Raw genomic sequence first — 19,469 nt, 5'->3', positions numbered from 1 at the left:
AGCTATTAGAGTTGGTGGAGACCCAACGCAGAGCTAAAAGACAAAAAACACAACGCCATGTGAATGCTAATGTTTCTTTATGTTCGCTGGATGTGTAATTAGGCCATTGTTTAAACTTAAAGGTGCTAAATTCAAGATTGGGAGCATTTCTGCACATGGCGACGGCTCATTTTAGACGGAAAACGCTTATTATATTTATAAACTTTTATATTTCAATGTAGGCCATTTCGGTCGAATATGACAACAGAATAGAAATCATTTTGTTTTACTTTTATACAGCACTTTTTTAGGTGGACACTTGAACAATTGAATTTCACTTCTTAAGCAATATACGTTCTTTGGTGGAAACTACGGCAACAGTGCTGACAGAGCTTACATTGTTAACCTGGGGGGGAACCAGAGGGCGGGTGCTCGTCTTCAGCAACGGTGCCATCGGTCGGGACGGGTATGAGAGCAGTGCAGAACGGTGGTCCTGAGCTAGCCGGTGGGTCACACTAACATGCACTTAAAACACACACCCGGCTTCGTAAATAAAGCAAGGAGAAGCTCGGATTACAACCCACGCAGAGGGAGAGCGACTTCGTTCTCTGCTCAGGTAGACATTACTCCTCTATATCTTTACATAGCAAATAGTTATTTGCTGCTTTATTAATGCTTTGGATATTGTAGAGAGCACCTTTAACAAGCCACTGATGTGTTAGCTGTGTCATTTTTGTTGTTATTTTGCCGTGTCGTGGCCAAAGTTTAATTAATGCAACTTTAAGGTTCTCCGAATAACCAAGAACCTTGTTTATTTTATGTCACGTATGCACTACCTCATGTATTAACAGCAATGCACATAAGATATCAACAAGTGCAACCACTCTGTTGGCGAAGCCGAAAGCATACGCTGCTATGGCGTGCTTCAAAATGTACATTATTAAAAGTTATAGTACTGTCTTAACTGATTCTCTATGCTCTCTATTCTGCAGATGATAGCTGTTAAATAAACCAACTCAGTGTCTCTGAACTGAGAGAATCATCTGAAGTTGTGAAGTCGACCCCCTGAAGGCCTGTCTTTGTCTTGATACTAGAGCTGCAGAACACAAATGGACATTTTGAGAAAAGCATTAAAGACTAAACAGTGGTCTTTGTGTAACAGTGCATTCCTCTGTCTGAGCTGCAGGCCCAGCTGACAGCACGGGTGCAAATAAGCCATTTGAAATTAGCCTCTATGTCCACGTGGACGTCGCCCCTCGCCTGTTGGACATCATTTAGAAAATCTGATTTTGGTCTTAGCTCAGGGCCAAAAAAAAATAATTAGTTTTAACATTAAATGGCAAAACTGGTCATTTAAGTGCCAGTTAAAACAGTAGTGCTTTACAGACATGGCTCATGAAGACAAAGGTGGTTTGACCTGCTTAGTAGTGACATATATTCAAGAAAGGAGGCCCCTGATTTGGACATAGAGGCTTAAAAATGAGATGTTTGAATCCAGCACTTGATACAAGGAAAGCAACACTGGCAGAGAGGTGAACCCCAATATCACACATACGCTGACACACTATACACAAAGGGGAACAAATTATTTACAGGACGGCTACCTCTCTTTTTCACTTTCATACATCAATCCTCAGAACACATTTGGTTCACTGAAAATCTCCAAATCCCTGGCTTTATCTCTGAGGAAGTCTCTCATTCAAATTGATGTCCCAGTACAGTTCAGGCCACTTTATTTGGTCTTCATCTTGGGTTTGGACCGGCCGTCCATGGCTCTCAAACACGGCTCAGTGTTGAAATATCTGATCCAGAGAATCACTTTTAGTCCGCCAAGGGTGAGTATCACATCTTGAGGCTGTATCAAGTAGAACAGACCACATTACTCTTGGTTATAATAAAGGAGACTGTTGTTGTTCTTGCAGGGAGCAGAACCACGGCGAACAAAAGAAGCACAGGGGGGATATACAACAACAAAAAAGTTCTACCAGAGGAAATCCAAACAGTCCTGAAGACTCCCAAGAAGCCAGTAGTGCAGCACTTGACGTTTTTTGCGCGAGGCAAATCAACCCTCCCCTTTTTTAAAACCCAGCAGTGATGAAAGGCGGAAAGCCTGCCGTCCATAATCTCTCAACTGCAGCACAGCTGCTCCGACACCAGCAGGGTGTCGTAGCCGTAGATCTCCAGCAGGTGGAGCAGGAAGAGCCTGTCTCCGTGGGGATCCAGACCCATGGCCCTCACGCTCTCCTGGGTCAGCGTGGGATCGGGGCTCCCCGCCACCTCGCTGAGGGTCTGGAAAATCCTGTTGTTTTGCTCCAGGAAAAACCTGGACGAGTCAAGAAGGAAGGGTGAGTAGTTAATTTATAGTTTATCAAATATGGCTCAGCTGACCGACACAAAGCTGACCTTTTCCCTTCATTTGTCCCCCTAAAGATGGAAAAACAGCACAAACGCCCTTTGTGAGATGTAATTACAACAGTTACTGTGAGAGGAGGAGAAAGGTCGGGAGAGATTCTGTCAGGCTTATTACCTCTTTGATTCAATTTATTCTAAGCAGCCACTGTGCTGACTGTTCCCTTCATGAAAAGATCAACTTGTGTCTGCTCTGCAGTACAGTGGTTAATCAGTAGTTCTCACTCCGCTGGCTGGTTAAATGAATCATGTTGTACTTACAGAATAAAGAGATCCTCTTCGCTGGACACACAGTCTCCATTCTCCTCCTGGGAGTACAGCAACATTTGCCTACAAACACACACAGACACGCTTTATTTCTAGCCGTTCCTTTGAAAACCTACAGGAGAGAGAGTGCACAAGTCGTGATCTACAGTATACCAACATATGTAATGTGTATTTGTGGTACACATGGTGCTAGCAGCTTTGTGAGGCTGTACTTAAAGGTGCAGTGCGTAGGATCTGGCGGCATCTAGTGGTGAGATTGCAGATTGCAACCAGCTTAAATTTCATATTTGTTGAGATACATCAGTTTGGACAAACTTAGATACTCTCATTATGTCCCTTTTAATTCCCACCCTGGTAATTATTATGAAGTGTAAGCATTAGCCCTGTTGTTAGTAGTGTTAACTTACCTCTGTTCAGTGAGTTTGCGATATTTCTCCCTGTCTGCGGTGCTGAGGCGGAGCAGAGGCTTCAGGCCCTCCCTGTAGGTCTTTACATTCTGATTGTCTACATACACGTCATACAGATCCTTCTTCTCCTCAAAGATCTTCTCAGTAGTACCTAAACATACAAACACATCTCTAAGATACTAATCGTACCTGCAAAAGATGCATATTACACCAACTAGTCCTTTTTCACAGTGGGGCTTTTCACAAAATGTCAACATGTTTTTCGAGCACCCACTTACACGCCACGTAGGAGAGCTCGTTCTCCAGGGCGCTGATGTCGGCCACGTTAACGTAGAAGAAGGGGCGGAACTCGGGCACGGCCACGCCGATCCCGGGGATGGAGATGTTTGCCAGGCAACAGCAGCAGTACACTGAGAGGGGAAGAGGGGGCGGAGGGTGATGCATGAGTGTGGGAGAGAAAGAGAGCGACACAGGATGTGAGTGTGTGCATGACGTCCAACACTGATACAGCTGGAGAGACACTGCAAGAAAATGCAGTCCACCAGACTCATACAATAAATTTGTAAAAGGCAGACGGTCTAAACTTTTTAGAAAAGTAAAAACATGAAAATAATTATTTTCTTTTGATGATGATTTTTAAATTAAGGCTATATTTTTGACATTTTGTGAAATACACCATTTTGCTATCTTGCCAAGAGATAATTGAGAATACCACTCTCATATCTGTCCGTTCAGTATGAAGCTGGAGCCTTGAGACCGCTAGTTTAGATCAACATAAAGACCTAAGTTCAACAACAACAGATTGTCAGTTTTAAACTTTGGTTTTTATACAGATTATACAAACCAGATAAAACACAATGAGCTTTAAAGGTGCTGGTAGGCAGATTTAAATTTTTTAGATTAGGTTACATCCTGTTCACACATTGTCAATAAAAACACTCATAAAAATGTTTATACATGTAAAAACTTACATACAGTCCCTTTTAAAAAGTGTATTCCTTCTCACCTCTATAGCAGACCACGCCCACAGGTGGAGGGGAGAAGATGAGGATGCGTCTGCGGAGGAGAGCCAGCTTCCACAGCACCATGATCTGCTCCCCAAAGAAGCGGATGAACTGGGACATGCAGCCTGCAGGGTGGGTGATCTGGTCCAGAGGTTTGCAAACACAGACATGCACACAAGGTTATTACTGAGTCACACAGTGTAAAAAAAACACACAAGCTGACGTAGTTGTAGAGGTGGAACTGTCCTTCCTACCTTCATCTCTGGGTGCATGCTGTGGTTGATTGCAGCTCCCCAGGCGTTGGCTGGACATGCAGTAACAACACCATCAACACTGGGGGGCAGCAGTGCTCTCTTGTCCTCATAGAAGGCCTCCAGGGGAGAGTAGTGGCCGGGGGTCTGAAGCTGGAGCCTGTAGCGGCGGGGGATCAGAAAAAGACATTCAGCGACTTTAAAAATGGAAAATTAAAGACTTTAAAATTAAAATATTTACACAAATATACAAGAATAATTTCAGTTTACTAGGGCACATACAAATTATTCAAGTATTGACTTAGTTAATATTTGCATGTAAACTATTTATATTATATTATAATATATTTTATATTGTTTTTGAGAATCAATGCAGTATCACAAAACTCTATATTTTCTTACACCTCTTGTGGTTAATCTGTTATAATTATCCCATCCATCCATCTTCAACCACTTATTCGGGGTCGGGTTGCGGGGACAACAGCTCCAGCAGGGGACCCCAAACTTCCATTTTTTTGACTTTATTCTGGAAATCTCAGGTGTTTTTTTCCCTCAATGTGGCCCTAATACTCCGTAGTACACTTTGGCCCTCACTGCATTAGACTTATATACTTAGACTATAAACTGTGTTATCTTCATCACAATGCTCAAATGTTTTGCAGGTCCAGACAGATTTGTTGTTTTCTTTGCCTAAAATGGCTCTTTTGATAGTAAAGGTTGCTGACCCCTGCGTTAGCTGGAAGTGCCAAGAGAGGACACATAACTGAATCAAAATCAGAAATAGAGAGAGAGAGAGAGATTCCTCTATATCTTAACTAACTTAACCTCATGACCAACAGAGAGCCCTTTATATTCAGCAGATGGGGAATCTGGAGCGAGCTACGTGGGGAATGATGAGTAAGGAGCATGAGCACTGCGTGACTGGAGGCCAGGCGAGAACAGGAGTGTGGGAACTGAGGAGAGGGACGAGGGGAAAGCAGAGAGAAAAGGGGGAACTGTGTTCAAAGAGAAAGTGTGACAGGGGTGTGACAAATCTCGGGATGAAACATTCACAGGCCTGTCCACAGCAGCAACATTATTAATGGGGTTTAAGGATAATGGAAGTGTAGCGCTGTTGAGGGACAGAAAACGGGAGTCACGGAAAGAGTGAGAGTGGTCTATTTGAGAAAAGGGAAGAGAGAGAAGAAGAGGAAGAACTCGGCTAAGGAGAGTCAGAAAGGCCCACTAGTGGCCCCTAGTGGCCGTATGTGAACTTACCTGTGGACTTATATTGCCTACTTGAAACCTCTTAGTGGTAGTAGTATATGTAGATGTAGTTGTAGTAGTGTGACAGGATTAACTCTAAAATAAATTACTTGAAAGAGATTTTGATAATCAATTAATCATGTTGAGTCACAGGAAAAACTGTCATGGCCATTTTCAAAGTGGTCCCTTGACCTCTGACCTCCAGATATGTGAATGTAAATGGGTTCTATGGGTACCCACGAGTCTCCCCTTTACAGACATGTCCACTTTATGATAATCACATGCAGTTTGAGGCAAGTCATAGTCAAGTCAGCACACTGACACACTGACAGCTGTTGTTGCCTGTTGGGCTGCAGTTTGCCATGTTATGATTTGAGCATATTTTTTATGCTAAATGCAGTACCTGTGAGGGTTTATGGACAATATTTGTCATTGTTTTGTGTTGTTCATTGATTTCCAATAATAAATATATACATACATTTGCATAAAGCAGCATATTTGTCCACTCCCATGTTGATAAGAGTATTAAATACTTGACAAATCTCCCTTTAAGGTACATTTTGAACAGACAAAAAATGTGGGATTAATTGTGATAAACTATGGACAATCGTGCAATTAATCACAATTAAATATTATAATCGATTGACAGCCTACTTTAAATTTCAACTTTTAAGCCAACATGGCATGTGAAGAAAAGGAAATGTGAACATCTACAATTCCAACACGTTCACATCCCAAATTTGTCAGGTCTTTTGCTCGCAGTAAACACATGCTTAATGTTGCGAATTAAACAAAAACACTTTCTTAGGATTAGGCAACAAAACCCCTTAGATAGGTTTAGGAAAAACAACATGGTTGGGCTTAAAATGACTGTTTGTACAGTGAAAATGTGACTTCACGCTGTGAACACGGGACACGATCAATCAGCTGAAAGTGAATCGTGATGCATGTGACACAAACAGCGGTCTCCTGGATGAAAGCCTTGTGTTTGTTAGACACATCCACCTCCCCTCCCTCCTGCCTGCCTGGTGTGTCTCTTTCGCTCTTTAACCTACATTACCGCAGCACTTTCCCTGAGCATTTACTGATTCCATGGATGGGTTTACAGTGTAGTTAATTGTCACATTACCGCCACTCAAGGTTGGCTTGTGCAGCGGTATTGATCACCGACGGCCGTGACAAAGCATCGGTATTTGACGCCCTGGGAAAGAAAACAAGCTGGCAATTCCATAATCTCCTGAGGAAGATCGTGTGATATGATGATTGGTTGGACAAAACAAGCAATTTGTGTGCGTTTTTCACTATTTTGTGACATTTTATAGACTAAATCATTGTAAGCCTGTTCAGTGAATGCACAGGCTCCCGCCATGCGCATCAAGCAGACCCCTCTGTTGAACAAACCAGCTCCTCTTACCTGACCTGGTGCTCCAGGAAGCTCATGTAGCGGTAGAGCAGGGTGTAGGAAGGAGACAGGATCCCTACCGACTTCATCCTCGCCCCCCTCTCCACTGTGCTCTCCACCGCCATGTTGGCAAAGCAGGCCAGGCCAAAGTAGCAGCCCTTGCGGAAGTAGCTGTGGGATGGATGGATGGATGGATGGATGGATGGATGGATGGATGGATGGATGGATGGATGGATGGAGGGGAGGGAGAGAGAAAGAGAGAGAGGGAGACAGACGAAGCCATGAGTCATGAAAAGCAAAGGCACTGCCAGATGGCTGGGCTTTTTTTTTGTTTTTTGCCAGGCAACACTTTGTTTGTCCTGCCAGGAGGAAGACATGGGGCCGCATCCTAATACTGAGAATTAGCTTCCTCCACTTGTCCTTCAGGATGTAAAGAAGGTGAACAACTTCATCTATTGTGCTTACATGAAGTCTGTTGTGACTCGGTGGGAGCCGCTGGCGATGGCTTTGAACTCCACTCCTTCCAGGTCCATGTCTTTGGGCAGACACCACTCCAGCATGTTTCCTATCACACCCACACAACAGACAGATAACGTTAGAACACACAGGCAAGCAGACAAAGATACAAGACCAGACTGTAAATATATTATCACCATTTCGTGTTCGTGAAACAACAGTGACACAGCCCGACTGGATTCTTTGGAATTCATTATGTGTGAAGGCTGAGCGCTGACGCTCGAACGGCAGCTGAGCAAATATGGTCTGAAAGGAGCGGGTAGATGGAGGAGGTGACTCAGCTTTCAATCTAATCATTAGCTCCACGTATCAGTCAGAGTTGTTTCTGCAGAGTTCAGTCATGAGATTGAGCCTACAGGTCTGTATCATCCACCTGCTGCTGAAACACCAAAGATGCTCTGTCTTGTTACCACTCTGACAGCTGTTATTGACTTTAAGCGTTTCGCTTTAAGTCTCATGCAGTGCAAAGTGCCTATCAGAGCTGTTTCCTGTACACACAGACCTGTTTTAAAAAGGCCCCTAGAGACATAGTAGGTTTTCATTATATATTTTCGCATCCCATTTTGTGAACAAAAGCACAAAATCTTAATGCTTTGCTCTGATTTGTGATTAGAGCCGCCACGATTAATTGATTAATCGTCAACTATTAAATTAATCGCCAACTATTTTGATAATCAATTAATCGGTTTGAGTATTTTTATTTTTTTTCAAAAGTCAAAATTCTCTGATTTCAGCTTCTTAATTGTGAATATTTTCTGATATTTTCTAAACTGAATGTCTTTGAGTTGTACACAAAACAAGACATTTGAGGATGTCGTCAAGGGCTTTGAGAACACACACATTTTTCACCATTTTCTGACATTTTATAGACCAAACAACTAATCGATTAATCCAGAAAATAATCGACAATGAAAATAATCGTGTGCAGCCCTATTTGTGATGTATCGTGTGGCTCTTGATGCTCGGCTAAATTCTGTAAGAAATTATCTTCAAATCAATATTCACTCTGTCAGCGTTATTATTATTATTATTATTATTACAGGTGAAAAATGAATCCTAATGCTACTCTAATTAATCCTCTATTTGCTCTAGTACAGTATAGACTCTGAAGTAATCTAGGAAATATTTAGGTCTCATTTGTTCACTTAAAAAAAAGGAACCGTCGGGTTGTTTTGATGAAACTGTTGCATATCTTTCTCCCTCCTTCTCTTCCCTCATTTCCTGTCATTTCTCTGCTGCACTCTAATAAAAAAGGTAAAAACCCCCCAAAAAAAATACAAAATATGGAAAAACCAGAACAATTTCTGCCAGAACAACACCCTCAAAAAACAACGACACGTCACAGGAAAGTACATAAGCTAAACAAGTGGTTTCAAGTGGACCGCATCTTTTTAAATAAGCAGAAGTTGAGCTTACTATCTGTAAGTGGAAATGGGGAAATGATATCTTGCCAAGACACATCTGTCTTAATAGTCTACATTTAGTTGTGATGCTGAGACACAGGTATATTTTAACATAAGAGTGAAATTTGAGTGTATAAACATATAGGACTTTTGGTGTGAGCGCGCTACAAATAATCAATTAATAATATACTGAATAAAAGGGGTATGTTTTCGTCTAATGATGCACCACAGCCAACTGTCTTGTAATATTCATATCAAAGATTTACCGACTGTATATTCCTGTTAATATCCTGATGCATTGCAAACAATAATGTATTATCTTATCATGTGTTGCCCTGAAAGTCCAGTAACATTATTGACTCTACAGACCAGGAATTGATGCATCTAATCTACCTGGAGTCGTATTTGTTATAGCTTCAAATTGAGGCCTTTCCTTGCAAAGCCACTATCAGATGGTTGGTAGAGGTGGAGCCACTAATATCAGTGAGCAAATATTTCTTTTTATAAAAAGCATGTTATAACCTGTTATAACCTGTTATAACCTCACCCTTTTCTCCTGGTCTCATTTCAGTCCGACATGCTGCAACATCATAAAGCACCCAGCAGCTCCACCCTGCAGGGAATTTCCTCTATCTCTATCATTTTAAAACATGAAATCTTATGCAAGTAACCTGCTATATTTCACAAGGTTAGGGTTCATCCTGTCTTCAACATGCACCCCTCATTAAAAATGTATAAGGCCTGCTCTGCAGAAACCAGAACAGCTGATTGATTTCCACCCTGACATCTGGACATGTCTTGTTCTGTAGTTACAGGCCACAGATGCCTTTTGCATCATGTCTCTAAACTTATGGCCAAGCAGGTCAGAAAAAGGCCACACCTGTAGGAGAAAATGTTCTGCAGACTTGGTACAAAACATGCAATTTTGGGCGTCAGACACACACAGAGAGAGATTTGCTTTGCATCATCTATTTTTCTGTCTTTGCATTGTGTTTGCATGCTTCTATTTTTTATGTCCTTCACCTGATTGTGTTCAATGTTGCATCTATTTTTCTGTCTATAAACATGATCTTTTCCCTTTGCATTGTGTTCCATGTTGCATATATTTTTCATGTTGCATATATTTTTCTGTCTATAAACATGATATTTTTCCTTTGCATTGTGTTTGCATGTTGCATATATTTTTTTTTATGTCCCCCACCTGATCTGGTGTTGAATGCAACCACAAAGACCGACACAATCTGGTCCTTTTCCTCCCATTTCACCATCCTCTCCTCCAGCGTCTCCTCCCTGGACTCTGAATCCGAGAGATGTGCCTCTTCCTCGGCTTCATCCTCCATGCACGTCGTGGTGGTGGAGGTGGAGGTGGAGGTGAAGGCGGGTGTGGCGCTGCAGCCGTCTGCGTTGGAGGAGACAGACCTGCAGCTGCTGGGAGGAGTTGGACCCCCTGCTGGTCCGCAGCATCCCGGTGATGCACGGCTCTCCTTGGTGTGTGCAGCAGCTGCAGCCGGTACCGGTACCGGTGGTGCAGGTGGTGCAGCTCCACCGGGCTGAACCTCCTCCCAGTCCAGCAGAGGAGCTCGGTCCGACCGCTCCACCATCCTGTCGGCGGTCCCGGTTGTAAAAATGATGATGTCTCAGCCTTCAGGCACCAAATCCATCCGTTTGCATGCAAAGTTATTATAAACTGCTCAGAACAGGTTGCACTAAAAATTATAACATTATGCACAGCAGCTTCTTTTTCTCCACATCTACCTTTATAATCTGTCTTTATTCTGAGGTGATAATAAAAATGTGATGCTGTTGAGAGAGAGAGGGCAACTCCTTTCGTCTAGATGTGAGTTGCATTCAAAAACAACCCAGTTTCTGTTACACAGTCCCTGCTTCAGCTTCTTTTTTGGTGTTATTGGCAAACCATCTTAGAGGTGCATTACCACCACCATCTGGACTGGAGTGTGGAGCAGGAGATTGTGCAGAAACAAAATAATAATTAAAAAAATACTAATAATAATGAGGAAAACTGGGTGATAGAATAGGATGATGACTGAATTGTACACAGATTTTTTTTAATTGATTATATGTATATGTGTTTTTGTATGTGTATATACTGTGTGTGCGTATATGTGTATGTATGTATGTATGTATGTATGTATATATGTATACAGTAAATATATGTATATATAAATAGATTTTATTTTATTTTATTGTTTTCAATTTTATTTATTTTACTTGTGTATATTCTTTTTACTTATATATCTATTTTTTGTATATAATATGTTTTTCCTGTATCTATGCTGGCTTATTTTATATTAATATTAGGTTTGTTAAGTTTCTTTGTACCGAGAATGTTATTATTGGGGACCTTTGTGAATGTTTGTTCTGTTGTTTCAAAATGAACAAAAAAACAATAAATATAATATTGAAAAAAAATAATGAGGAAAACTCTAGATTCGTTTAACTAAATCAGTTTCTCTTAAAAACTGAATCATTTCACAGTATATGTTATCTGCTGTATTCCCCAATAGACCTGACAATGAAATAAAATAAAATAATAAATAATAATAATAATAATGAGGAAATAATATAAGTGCAATAATATTACCAATAGTTCTGTGGTATATACTGACACATCATTTGAATGTCACAATTCCCTTTAATAAGAACAGCTGTTAAACACTTGAGAACGCGACACCGTTTTGGCATCTTGAATGCACCCTGAACCACAGCGTCATGATGAAGCTTCTTTTCTAGAGCAGCACTTTCGATAAAAAACACATGCAAATTAATGTCTATAAAAAAAAAAAAAAAAAGACTCTTAATGTGTCAACTATATTGTTAAAACAAATTTTTAACTTTAATTAAAAAAAAAATTGTATTTTTTTTTTTTTTAATGTGACGAATGTGACGACACGAAATTGAAACGACAGTGTGGTGACGTAGCACAGCGACACGTCAACAACCCGGAAGTAGGTCTCCAACCGTCCAACCTGCCTCTCTGTGTTCCTGCTCCACTCAAAGGGTCGTATTCTTATCGAAATGGGTCAGTATTTCTAACTTGTATTCGATAAAACATGTATTTGTCAATGCGTGTGAATAGTTAGATACCTGCTTTGTATCAGCCTGCTTCATTTAACACACATTAGGACTGTTGCTAGCTGGCTAAGCTAACCTCAGCTAACCAGCTCAACCACCTACACACAGAGAGAATTAGGCCACTGTCATGTTACACAGGAAAACACTCACAGAAGCTCACTCTTTCAGTTGAATTCACTCATGTACTATGTAATATACACCTCAAGTGCAACATACATTTTATTTATTACATCTACCCTTACCTATTTTACAACTGTTTACTTATTATGACATCTACTTTACCTATTTTACAACTGTTTACCTTACATCACATTACAGCTTACATTACATCTACTTTACCTATTTTATTACCCTAGTGTAACACTTATTATTACATCTACCCTACCTATTTTACAACCTGTTTCCTTATTATTACATCTACTTTACCTATTTTACAAGTGCAATAACCTTTCATCACATTACAGCTTACATTACAGCTATTTTACCTATTTTATTACTCTAGTGTAACACTTATTATTACATCTACACTACCTATTTTACAACCTGTTTACATTACATCTATCTATTTATATTTTATTCCTCTAGTTGTAACACTTCTGTTTACATTACATCTATTTTATATTTTATTCCTCCAGTGTAACACTTCTGTTTATATTACATCTATTTTATATTTTATTCCTCTAGTGTAACACTTATTATTACATCTACCCTACCTATTTTACATGTGCAATTACCTCTGTTTACATTACATCTATTTTAAATTTTATTCCTCTAGTGTCTGCATGACAGATAATAATGCACACAGTGCACTTTCATAGACTAAGTTACTGGAGTTACCCTGCACTATATTCATTTTTAACAGTCTCTTCTGCACTATATTAATTTTTAACAGTCTCTTCTGCACTTTTTTAATAGTTGTGTATCACAGCTGTTACCCTGTACTATATTCAGTTTTAACAGTTTTCTTCATCTCCTTGTATTTTTATATCTGGTATATTGTTTTGTATTTTGTTCTACTAACTTTTTTAATGCTTTTTACTAACATGTTTTACACTATGGAACTGTGATGCTGGAAACTTGAATTTCCCTCTGGATCAATAAAGTGTCTGTCTGTCTGTCTGTCTGTCTGTCTGTCTGTCTGTCTGTCTGTCTGTCTGTCTGTCTGTCTGTCTGTCTGTCTGTCTGTCTGTCTCTCTCTCTCTCTCTCTCTCTCTCTCTCTCTCTCTCTCTCTCTCTCTCTCTCTCTCTCTCTCTCTCTCTCTCTCTCTCTCTCTCTCTCTCTCTCTCTCTCTCTCTCTCTCTCTGTCTGTCTGTCTGTCACTTCTGTTTACATTTTATTTATTATATCTACCGTACCTATTTTACAACTGTTTACATTACATGGTGTTTTGGTGTGTACAGCTCCTAAACGTTGTGTATTCAAGGTAGCTGTTTTATAATATTTACATAATGGCATTGAGGAGATACGAGGAAAAAGCACGACAACCTGCAGTCTTCAATTTAATTCAATCACACCATAACGTCTGTTACTGAAGCGAACCTCAGCTAACTAGCTCAACCACCTACACACAGAGAATTAGGCCACTGTCATGCAAAACAGGAAAAGGGTTCTTTATAATATTTCCAGATGTAGAAAAGCTCACTCTTTTCGTTGAAAAGGGGACTCACATTTCTCTGTTTCTGTAATTCTTTTAGAACTTAAAGTAAATACTATTTTGTCAGTTGATTTACCATTGATTTAATCATGTTATGTTTATTATTATTTGAGTTATCATTAAGTTCATGCAAGAGTTTACTAGAGCCCAAAGTGATGTGTTACACTCAATACATCCAAAGTATTCAAAGGAGCATCTGCTGCAGGTGCAGCAGGATGCTGAACAGCTTCTTCCCACAAGTGGTTAGGCTTGTAAATGAACTGTGTCCCCTCCCCACACACACTCACACTCACATCCAACCCCCCAGCATTAACACAGAAACAGTTTTTAAAGCTAGTCACCTGTCAAAGACAATTTTTGGAACAGTAATGCAAACAGCACTTTACTATGGACATAAATGCACTTTTCTCTGCTGCTAAACACGACTGTCTGAAACGTTTACTTATTTTATTTTTGTATTGTTATATTTAGGTATGTTCATTTTAATACTTATTTATTCTATCCTTTTTAATGCACTGACGGGAGCTGGGAGAAACAATATTTCGTTTCCTTCTGTGTATGCAAATACTCAGTGAAATGACAATAAAGTGAATCTTGAATCTTGAATAAAGATGAAGCAAGCTGTTTTAGTTGATAAATGATCAAAACTACATTTTCTATCCATCAGCTGATCAAAAGCTACTTCTAACTTCTTCCCCTGTGTTGTCGATTCCTCAGGAGGTTTCTTCTCTAGTCTCTTCTCGGGCCTGTTTGGCACCAGGGAGATGAGAATTCTGATCCTGGGTTTGGACGGCGCTGGAAAGACAACCATTCTGTACCGGCTGCAGGTTGGAGAGGTGGTCACTACAATCCCCAGTATGTACTGGTTTGCTCTATTTCTTAATTTCCATATTTATTTAGTGTTTGTTCCTCCTTACACAACATCGTTAGATTCATATCAGTGCAACTCTCAGTTTATCAGATGCACTATTTTTTGTAGCAACAATGTATTGATGTAGCCTACAGTAATTAGATTACGGATGGCACAGAACAATAACCCTGCAGGCAAATGCTTCTACGTGGAGAGGCTTGGCACACACGGGCAACCAGTCTGGGCAACATTCTTCTCTTTGCCACACAAGTGTTTTATTTCACTGGCTTTAAAGAGGAACTATTATGCTCATTTTCAGGTTCATACTTGTATTTTGGTTTTCTACCAGAAGGTGTTTACACGCTTTAATGTTCAAAAAATGCTTGATTTTTCTCATATCGACTGTCTGAAACGCTCTTGTTTGAGCTCCTATCCCTGACAGAAAAATGCCCACTCTGTTTCGATTGATCAACAGAACAAAACTCTTCAGACTCCGCTCTAACTAGCCGCTAGGCATGTATTATGCAAATGTATAACATGTTGACATCACCACGTTAGGGAAGAAAAGGCGCTTTAGGCAGTTCAGGAGCAGTGTTTCTGTGGGGGAGAGTAACGCTATTATTCTGGTCATGTATGGACACGTTTGAAAACAAATGTTGCAAATGTTTAATTTAAAAATCCAGTTTTTTTTTTCTGTGCAGTCTTTTACATTTCAGCAGTGTTTTCTTTGTTATTTTTCCATGTGAATGTGCAGATGATAAATCTTTGCATGTTTTCCACTCAGGGGGGAGTAACTTAAGATGAGCACTTCTACCATGACAGCACAAACTTTGCTTACACACATGTTGTTTCACTGTGGTTTGTTGATTTGATCTTTGAAGTTTTATAATGAAGTGGACCATGACCAATTAGTTGTAGAGAAAATGACAAACAGTGTGGTCTACCTCACTCATTAGAATCAAATATGCTACAATTTCTTGTCCGAGGGAAAGATTTTATAAGCTTTAAAAATGCAGTATTTCAGTATTCGTGCCAATTCTTTCTTTATATTCAGGCTCTACAAAAGAGCATCATTTTCCTCTGCTATCTCCCTCACATTACTGTGAACAGCAGTGCATATCATACTTGCAGTATACTGCCGATCCAGATAACACGATGATAATAATCAGGCTCACATTTTCTGCTTTCACTGAAACCATTTGAATTTCTCTGCACAGCAATCGGTTTCAACGTCGAGACAGTCACATACAAAAATCTGAAGTTCCAGGTGTGGGATCTGGGAGGACAGACGAGTATCAGGTAGGTTGTAAGGCGGAGATGGTGGCTATACTGCCGAGCTCCCAGGAGTGATTGTGTGGGAAACGTATGCATGTGGAACACGGACATAGCTCCAAACAGCAACTTGGAAATTGGGGATAAACAGAGAAATCAAGTTTTTTTTATATATAGATAAATATTTATATATATCTATATATATCTGTCTCTTCTTCCATCTGTCAACCTGTCTGTTCCTCTCTCTGCTTCACAGGCCCTACTGGCGGTGTTACTACTCGAACACAGATGCAGTCATCTACGTCGTCGACAGCAGCGACCGCGACAGGATGGGCATCTCGAAGTCTGAGCTGGTGGCCATGTTGGAGGTAAGTGGGCTTATTCTCAACTACAACCTAAACACTGAATCAAGTCACATGTGTGGATATTTTCTTAGCAGCAAAGCTGTAGGGATGTTCAACACTTTGTCAAGAGTGAAGCTATTGGATAGATTTCCATGACATCGAATGTCCGCAGAGGATCAATTCTAGTCATTTTGAGAGAATACCTTCACTTTTCCTCTACTGCCACCATGAGGTCACATTATCCATTTGTTCAACACTGGTTCTTGACTAGATGTTGTGAAAAGCGATTGTTAAATGTTAATAAAAATCGGTGTGAATTGCAGTAAGCAAATAAAATCATCTTTAATCCTAAAAGTGTACTTAATGTTACTGTACTTAATGTTGAAATTGAAATTCTGAGACACTGTTTTTGAAAGTGCACCACTTGACATGACCTTCTGGAAAATTCAGACAGATGATTATCAAAGTAGAATATTTCAAAGCTATAAATTCAGTGGTATTACAATTTTAAAGGTGCTATTGATAACATTGATAACAATCAGCCACTAGATGTCACACCTTGTTAGTAGCCTTGTTGGTAGTGTGAACCAAACGTCAGATATCTTCCACAGAGATAAACAAAACATTCATTTTGGACAGCGCCAACATTTTTAAAAATGATTAATTCCCAAATATAATACCTTTCTAAAAGCTCTGTGGATGAATTCTTTTTTTTAAATTATTCATCTGCATAAAAATGTTATCACCTTTTAATAAGTATTTAAGAGTGGTTAACATCCACTAAGTATTTAGTTGCTGTGTTTTGCTTTTTTGTGTTTTGCTTCACTGATATTTTTAGCTGCCACTTGGCAAATCTCTGGCTCTTTCTCTCTCCATGATGTCATTTTGTGACCTTGTGTTTTTATCCAGGAGGAAGAGCTAAAGAAAGCTATCCTGGTGGTATTTGCAAACAAACAGGATATGGACCAGGCAATGACGCCCGCTGAGGTGGCCAACTCTCTGGGCCTTCCCGCCCTCAAAGACAGAAAATGGCAGATCTTCAAGACCTCGGCCACAAAGGGCACAGGCCTGGATGAAGCAATGGAATGGTAAGCTTTACCATACTTACTAGATAGGGAAATAAAGAATAGGTGTGAAGTAGGAAAAAATTCAACATCTTATTAGATGAGAAATAAGGTGTGATGTTTATTGCCATCCAGAACTACATTTGTATTTGTCAACGGTGAGCCATTTTAAAGCAATGTGGAGGGCTCATAAAAAAGTTAATTGCGTTACATTACTCATCCTCTTCAGCATTGGTTCATATTGCACAACATGCTATCTGTTCTTTGTGTTTACCGAGCCTGAATTATATTTGCTCTGTGTCTCTGTCCTCATAGGCTGGTGGATTCCCTCAAGAGTCGGCAGTAAAAGGCTCCCACCCATTCTGTATATACTCCTGACCTTTGACCCCTACTGTATGAAGCCTTGTGACTGACCCCTCCCCAAGACCCACTTTCCACTGGACCCGTGATTGCACTCCTGCCCGCCTCCAACCCACCTGAAGCCTTGGCCAAGCCCTCCCAATGCCTAACGCCTTTCAAGCCTGGGACTTACAAGTGAAGGCTGCAGTAACGTCTGGACTGGGCACACACACAAACACACACACACATACACACAGTCCCATCCCTCCGAATGCTGGTGGCACGAGTGAAGGTTTTAGAGAGCTGTACGACTTCAGCGATGGACAAGTTAGTATCTGCATTTTTGTGTGCTTTGGAAATGCAAAAAACAACAACAACTAAACCCCTGTGAACAGACATGTTAAACGTTGCTAGTTTCACGATTCCGTTTGTAAGTGTCAACACTGAAGTTATCATGGATTAAGAAGAATATCTAAGTAACGCTCTGTGAAAAGCCGGTCCATCTCTAACCCTCTGTAGAGTTTCTGAAATCAGATCATCTTCACTGGACAATGCATCGGTTAGCTTCATCTTCTCCCAGTGGGGTTAAGTAGTTTGCATGTAGTGAAGCCAGACTATGATCTGTAGTTGATGTGCTCTAATATCAGCAAGATGTAATGAAGATCCACCAGGTGGCAGTGTTTTTTACCATAAAGGAAGTTCCACAGTACAAATTTCAGTCCTGCTCCTGAACTGAGCAACCAGAGACGAGGACACATCACCGAGAAGCTACTGCTTGATCGCCAACTCATTAGACAATTTGTCATAGTATGCTGGACTAGCCATACCTCTCTGTAAACAATCTGCCGGCTTCTACGAAATGTTCTGATTTATTATTTTTGGAAATGCAAATTTGGGCTCAATAAGTGTAAAAAAAAAAAAGAAGTACTCCACTACAAGTCCTCTGGCCATGTGTTACTGCAGCCTGGGCTGTTTTTGTACCATATATAGTCAGTCAGGCAGATACAACGTCATAGATTTCTATTGTTTTTCCTCCTGTTTATTTGTGTTGTTCCCACTTTTTTTAAAGAAAAGAAATAATTAAGTAGTTTAGACTTTTTTTTCCATTGAAAATTCTCGAGTGCAGCTTTGGCATATTAGTCATTTAGTTACTGAACACTAACTGTATGCTCAAAGTTTTATGGTTGCATATTTATATCTGCTTGTACAGTGAAATTTATTCTCAGTAAAGATTGCTATCAGTGATTGTACCATTTTGTGTTGAGGCGGTTTTGTTTTCAAAAAATTGTGAGACCACAAAACGGATGATCTGTAAAAATGTCTCATCTTTTTTTAATTAAAAAAATGTGTACATTTAACTACACGGGATATAAATCTGAGGACAATTCTACCCTTTGTTCACAGCAGGAGAGTTCATAATGAACTGATGTCATTAGCGATACAGAGACATCCTGCTGGTAAATGACGTCTCATTTCTAATTCTTTTTACACACAGATGAGGCTGTTGGATGACCAACAGAAGAGATGGTTTAGATTATTATCATATCTTCGTGGGTATAAGACATGTACAGTAAAATCTGGCCTGCCCTCACCGAAATTGAGCCAATCGCAATGCACGACTGCAGCTTCGGTTACACTGCGCATGCGTTATACCCCAAGACCGATGTCCGCTCGTGTCCCAGTCTCCTTTCCATAGGCCTTGGTGCAGTGTATGTGAATGTCATCAGCTGACAGGAAGTACACCTGGACCCAAGCTGTTGCCTAGCAACGCAATTCCGTCAAAATGCGCTAAAACGGAGCGTTTCAGACAGAGGGTAAATACAGGTATATTCAGGCAGACAGTATGAGGAATATAAAGTTTTTTTTTAACTTTACAGCATGTAAACATGTTCTTGTAGAAACAAAAAATACAAGTATGAACCTGAAAATGAGCACGATATGGGACCTTTAAGTGTGATATGACCTCCAA

General features: G+C 40.2%; 2 protein-coding genes across 2 annotated transcripts; one reads left to right on the top strand and one right to left on the bottom strand.

Moving 5' to 3' along the window:
* Positions 1–281: 281 nt before the first annotated feature.
* LOC141761703 (DENN domain-containing protein 11-like) lies at positions 282–10,749 on the bottom strand. Its single transcript, XM_074625262.1, has 9 exons — positions 10,085–10,749; positions 7,430–7,529; positions 6,977–7,135; positions 4,321–4,477; positions 4,069–4,207; positions 3,341–3,472; positions 3,063–3,213; positions 2,650–2,718; positions 282–2,302 (listed from the first exon to the last, which is right to left on the bottom strand). The coding sequence occupies exons 1-9, from the start codon at positions 10,482–10,484 to the stop codon at positions 2,107–2,109; spliced, it is 1,503 nt and encodes a 500-aa protein (XP_074481363.1). The 5' UTR covers positions 10,485–10,749; the 3' UTR covers positions 282–2,106.
* A 1,044-nt stretch (positions 10,750–11,793) lies between these two features.
* Positions 11,794–18,424, top strand: arl1 (ADP-ribosylation factor-like 1). Its single transcript, XM_074626415.1, has 6 exons — positions 11,794–11,923; positions 14,349–14,486; positions 15,699–15,780; positions 16,010–16,121; positions 17,007–17,185; positions 17,477–18,424. The coding sequence occupies exons 1-6, from the start codon at positions 11,920–11,922 to the stop codon at positions 17,505–17,507; spliced, it is 546 nt and encodes a 181-aa protein (XP_074482516.1). The 5' UTR covers positions 11,794–11,919; the 3' UTR covers positions 17,508–18,424.
* The last annotated feature ends 1,045 nt before the right edge of the window (positions 18,425–19,469 follow it).

The sequence above is a fragment of the Sebastes fasciatus genome, chromosome 23 (genome assembly GCF_043250625.1).
Source record: "Sebastes fasciatus isolate fSebFas1 chromosome 23, fSebFas1.pri, whole genome shotgun sequence".
NCBI lineage: Eukaryota > Metazoa > Chordata > Actinopteri > Perciformes > Sebastidae > Sebastes > Sebastes fasciatus.
The sequence above is the reverse complement of the archived record's forward strand: the minus strand, read 5'-3'. Positions and strand labels throughout refer to the sequence as shown.

What these genes read in the sequence shown, in the direction of transcription:
- LOC141761703 (XM_074625262.1), bottom strand. Translation starts at nt 10,484, where the DNA reads ATGGTGGAGCGGTCGGACCGAGCTCCTCTGCTGGACTGGGAGGAGGTT. An exon ending in GCATGCACCCAGAGATGAAG is followed by an intron (nt 4,208 to 4,320) that starts GTAGGAAGGACA and finishes CCTCTGGACCAG; the next exon opens with ATCACCCACCCTGCAGGCTG. An exon ending in CGAGCTCTCCTACGTGGCGT is followed by an intron (nt 3,214 to 3,340) that starts GTAAGTGGGTGC and finishes TTGTATGTTTAG; the next exon opens with GTACTACTGAGAAGATCTTT.
- arl1 (XM_074626415.1), top strand. An exon ending in GGTGGTCACTACAATCCCCA is followed by an intron (nt 14,487 to 15,698) that starts GTATGTACTGGT and finishes TTCTCTGCACAG; the next exon opens with CAATCGGTTTCAACGTCGAG. An exon ending in CTGGATGAAGCAATGGAATG is followed by an intron (nt 17,186 to 17,476) that starts GTAAGCTTTACC and finishes CTGTCCTCATAG; the next exon opens with GCTGGTGGATTCCCTCAAGA.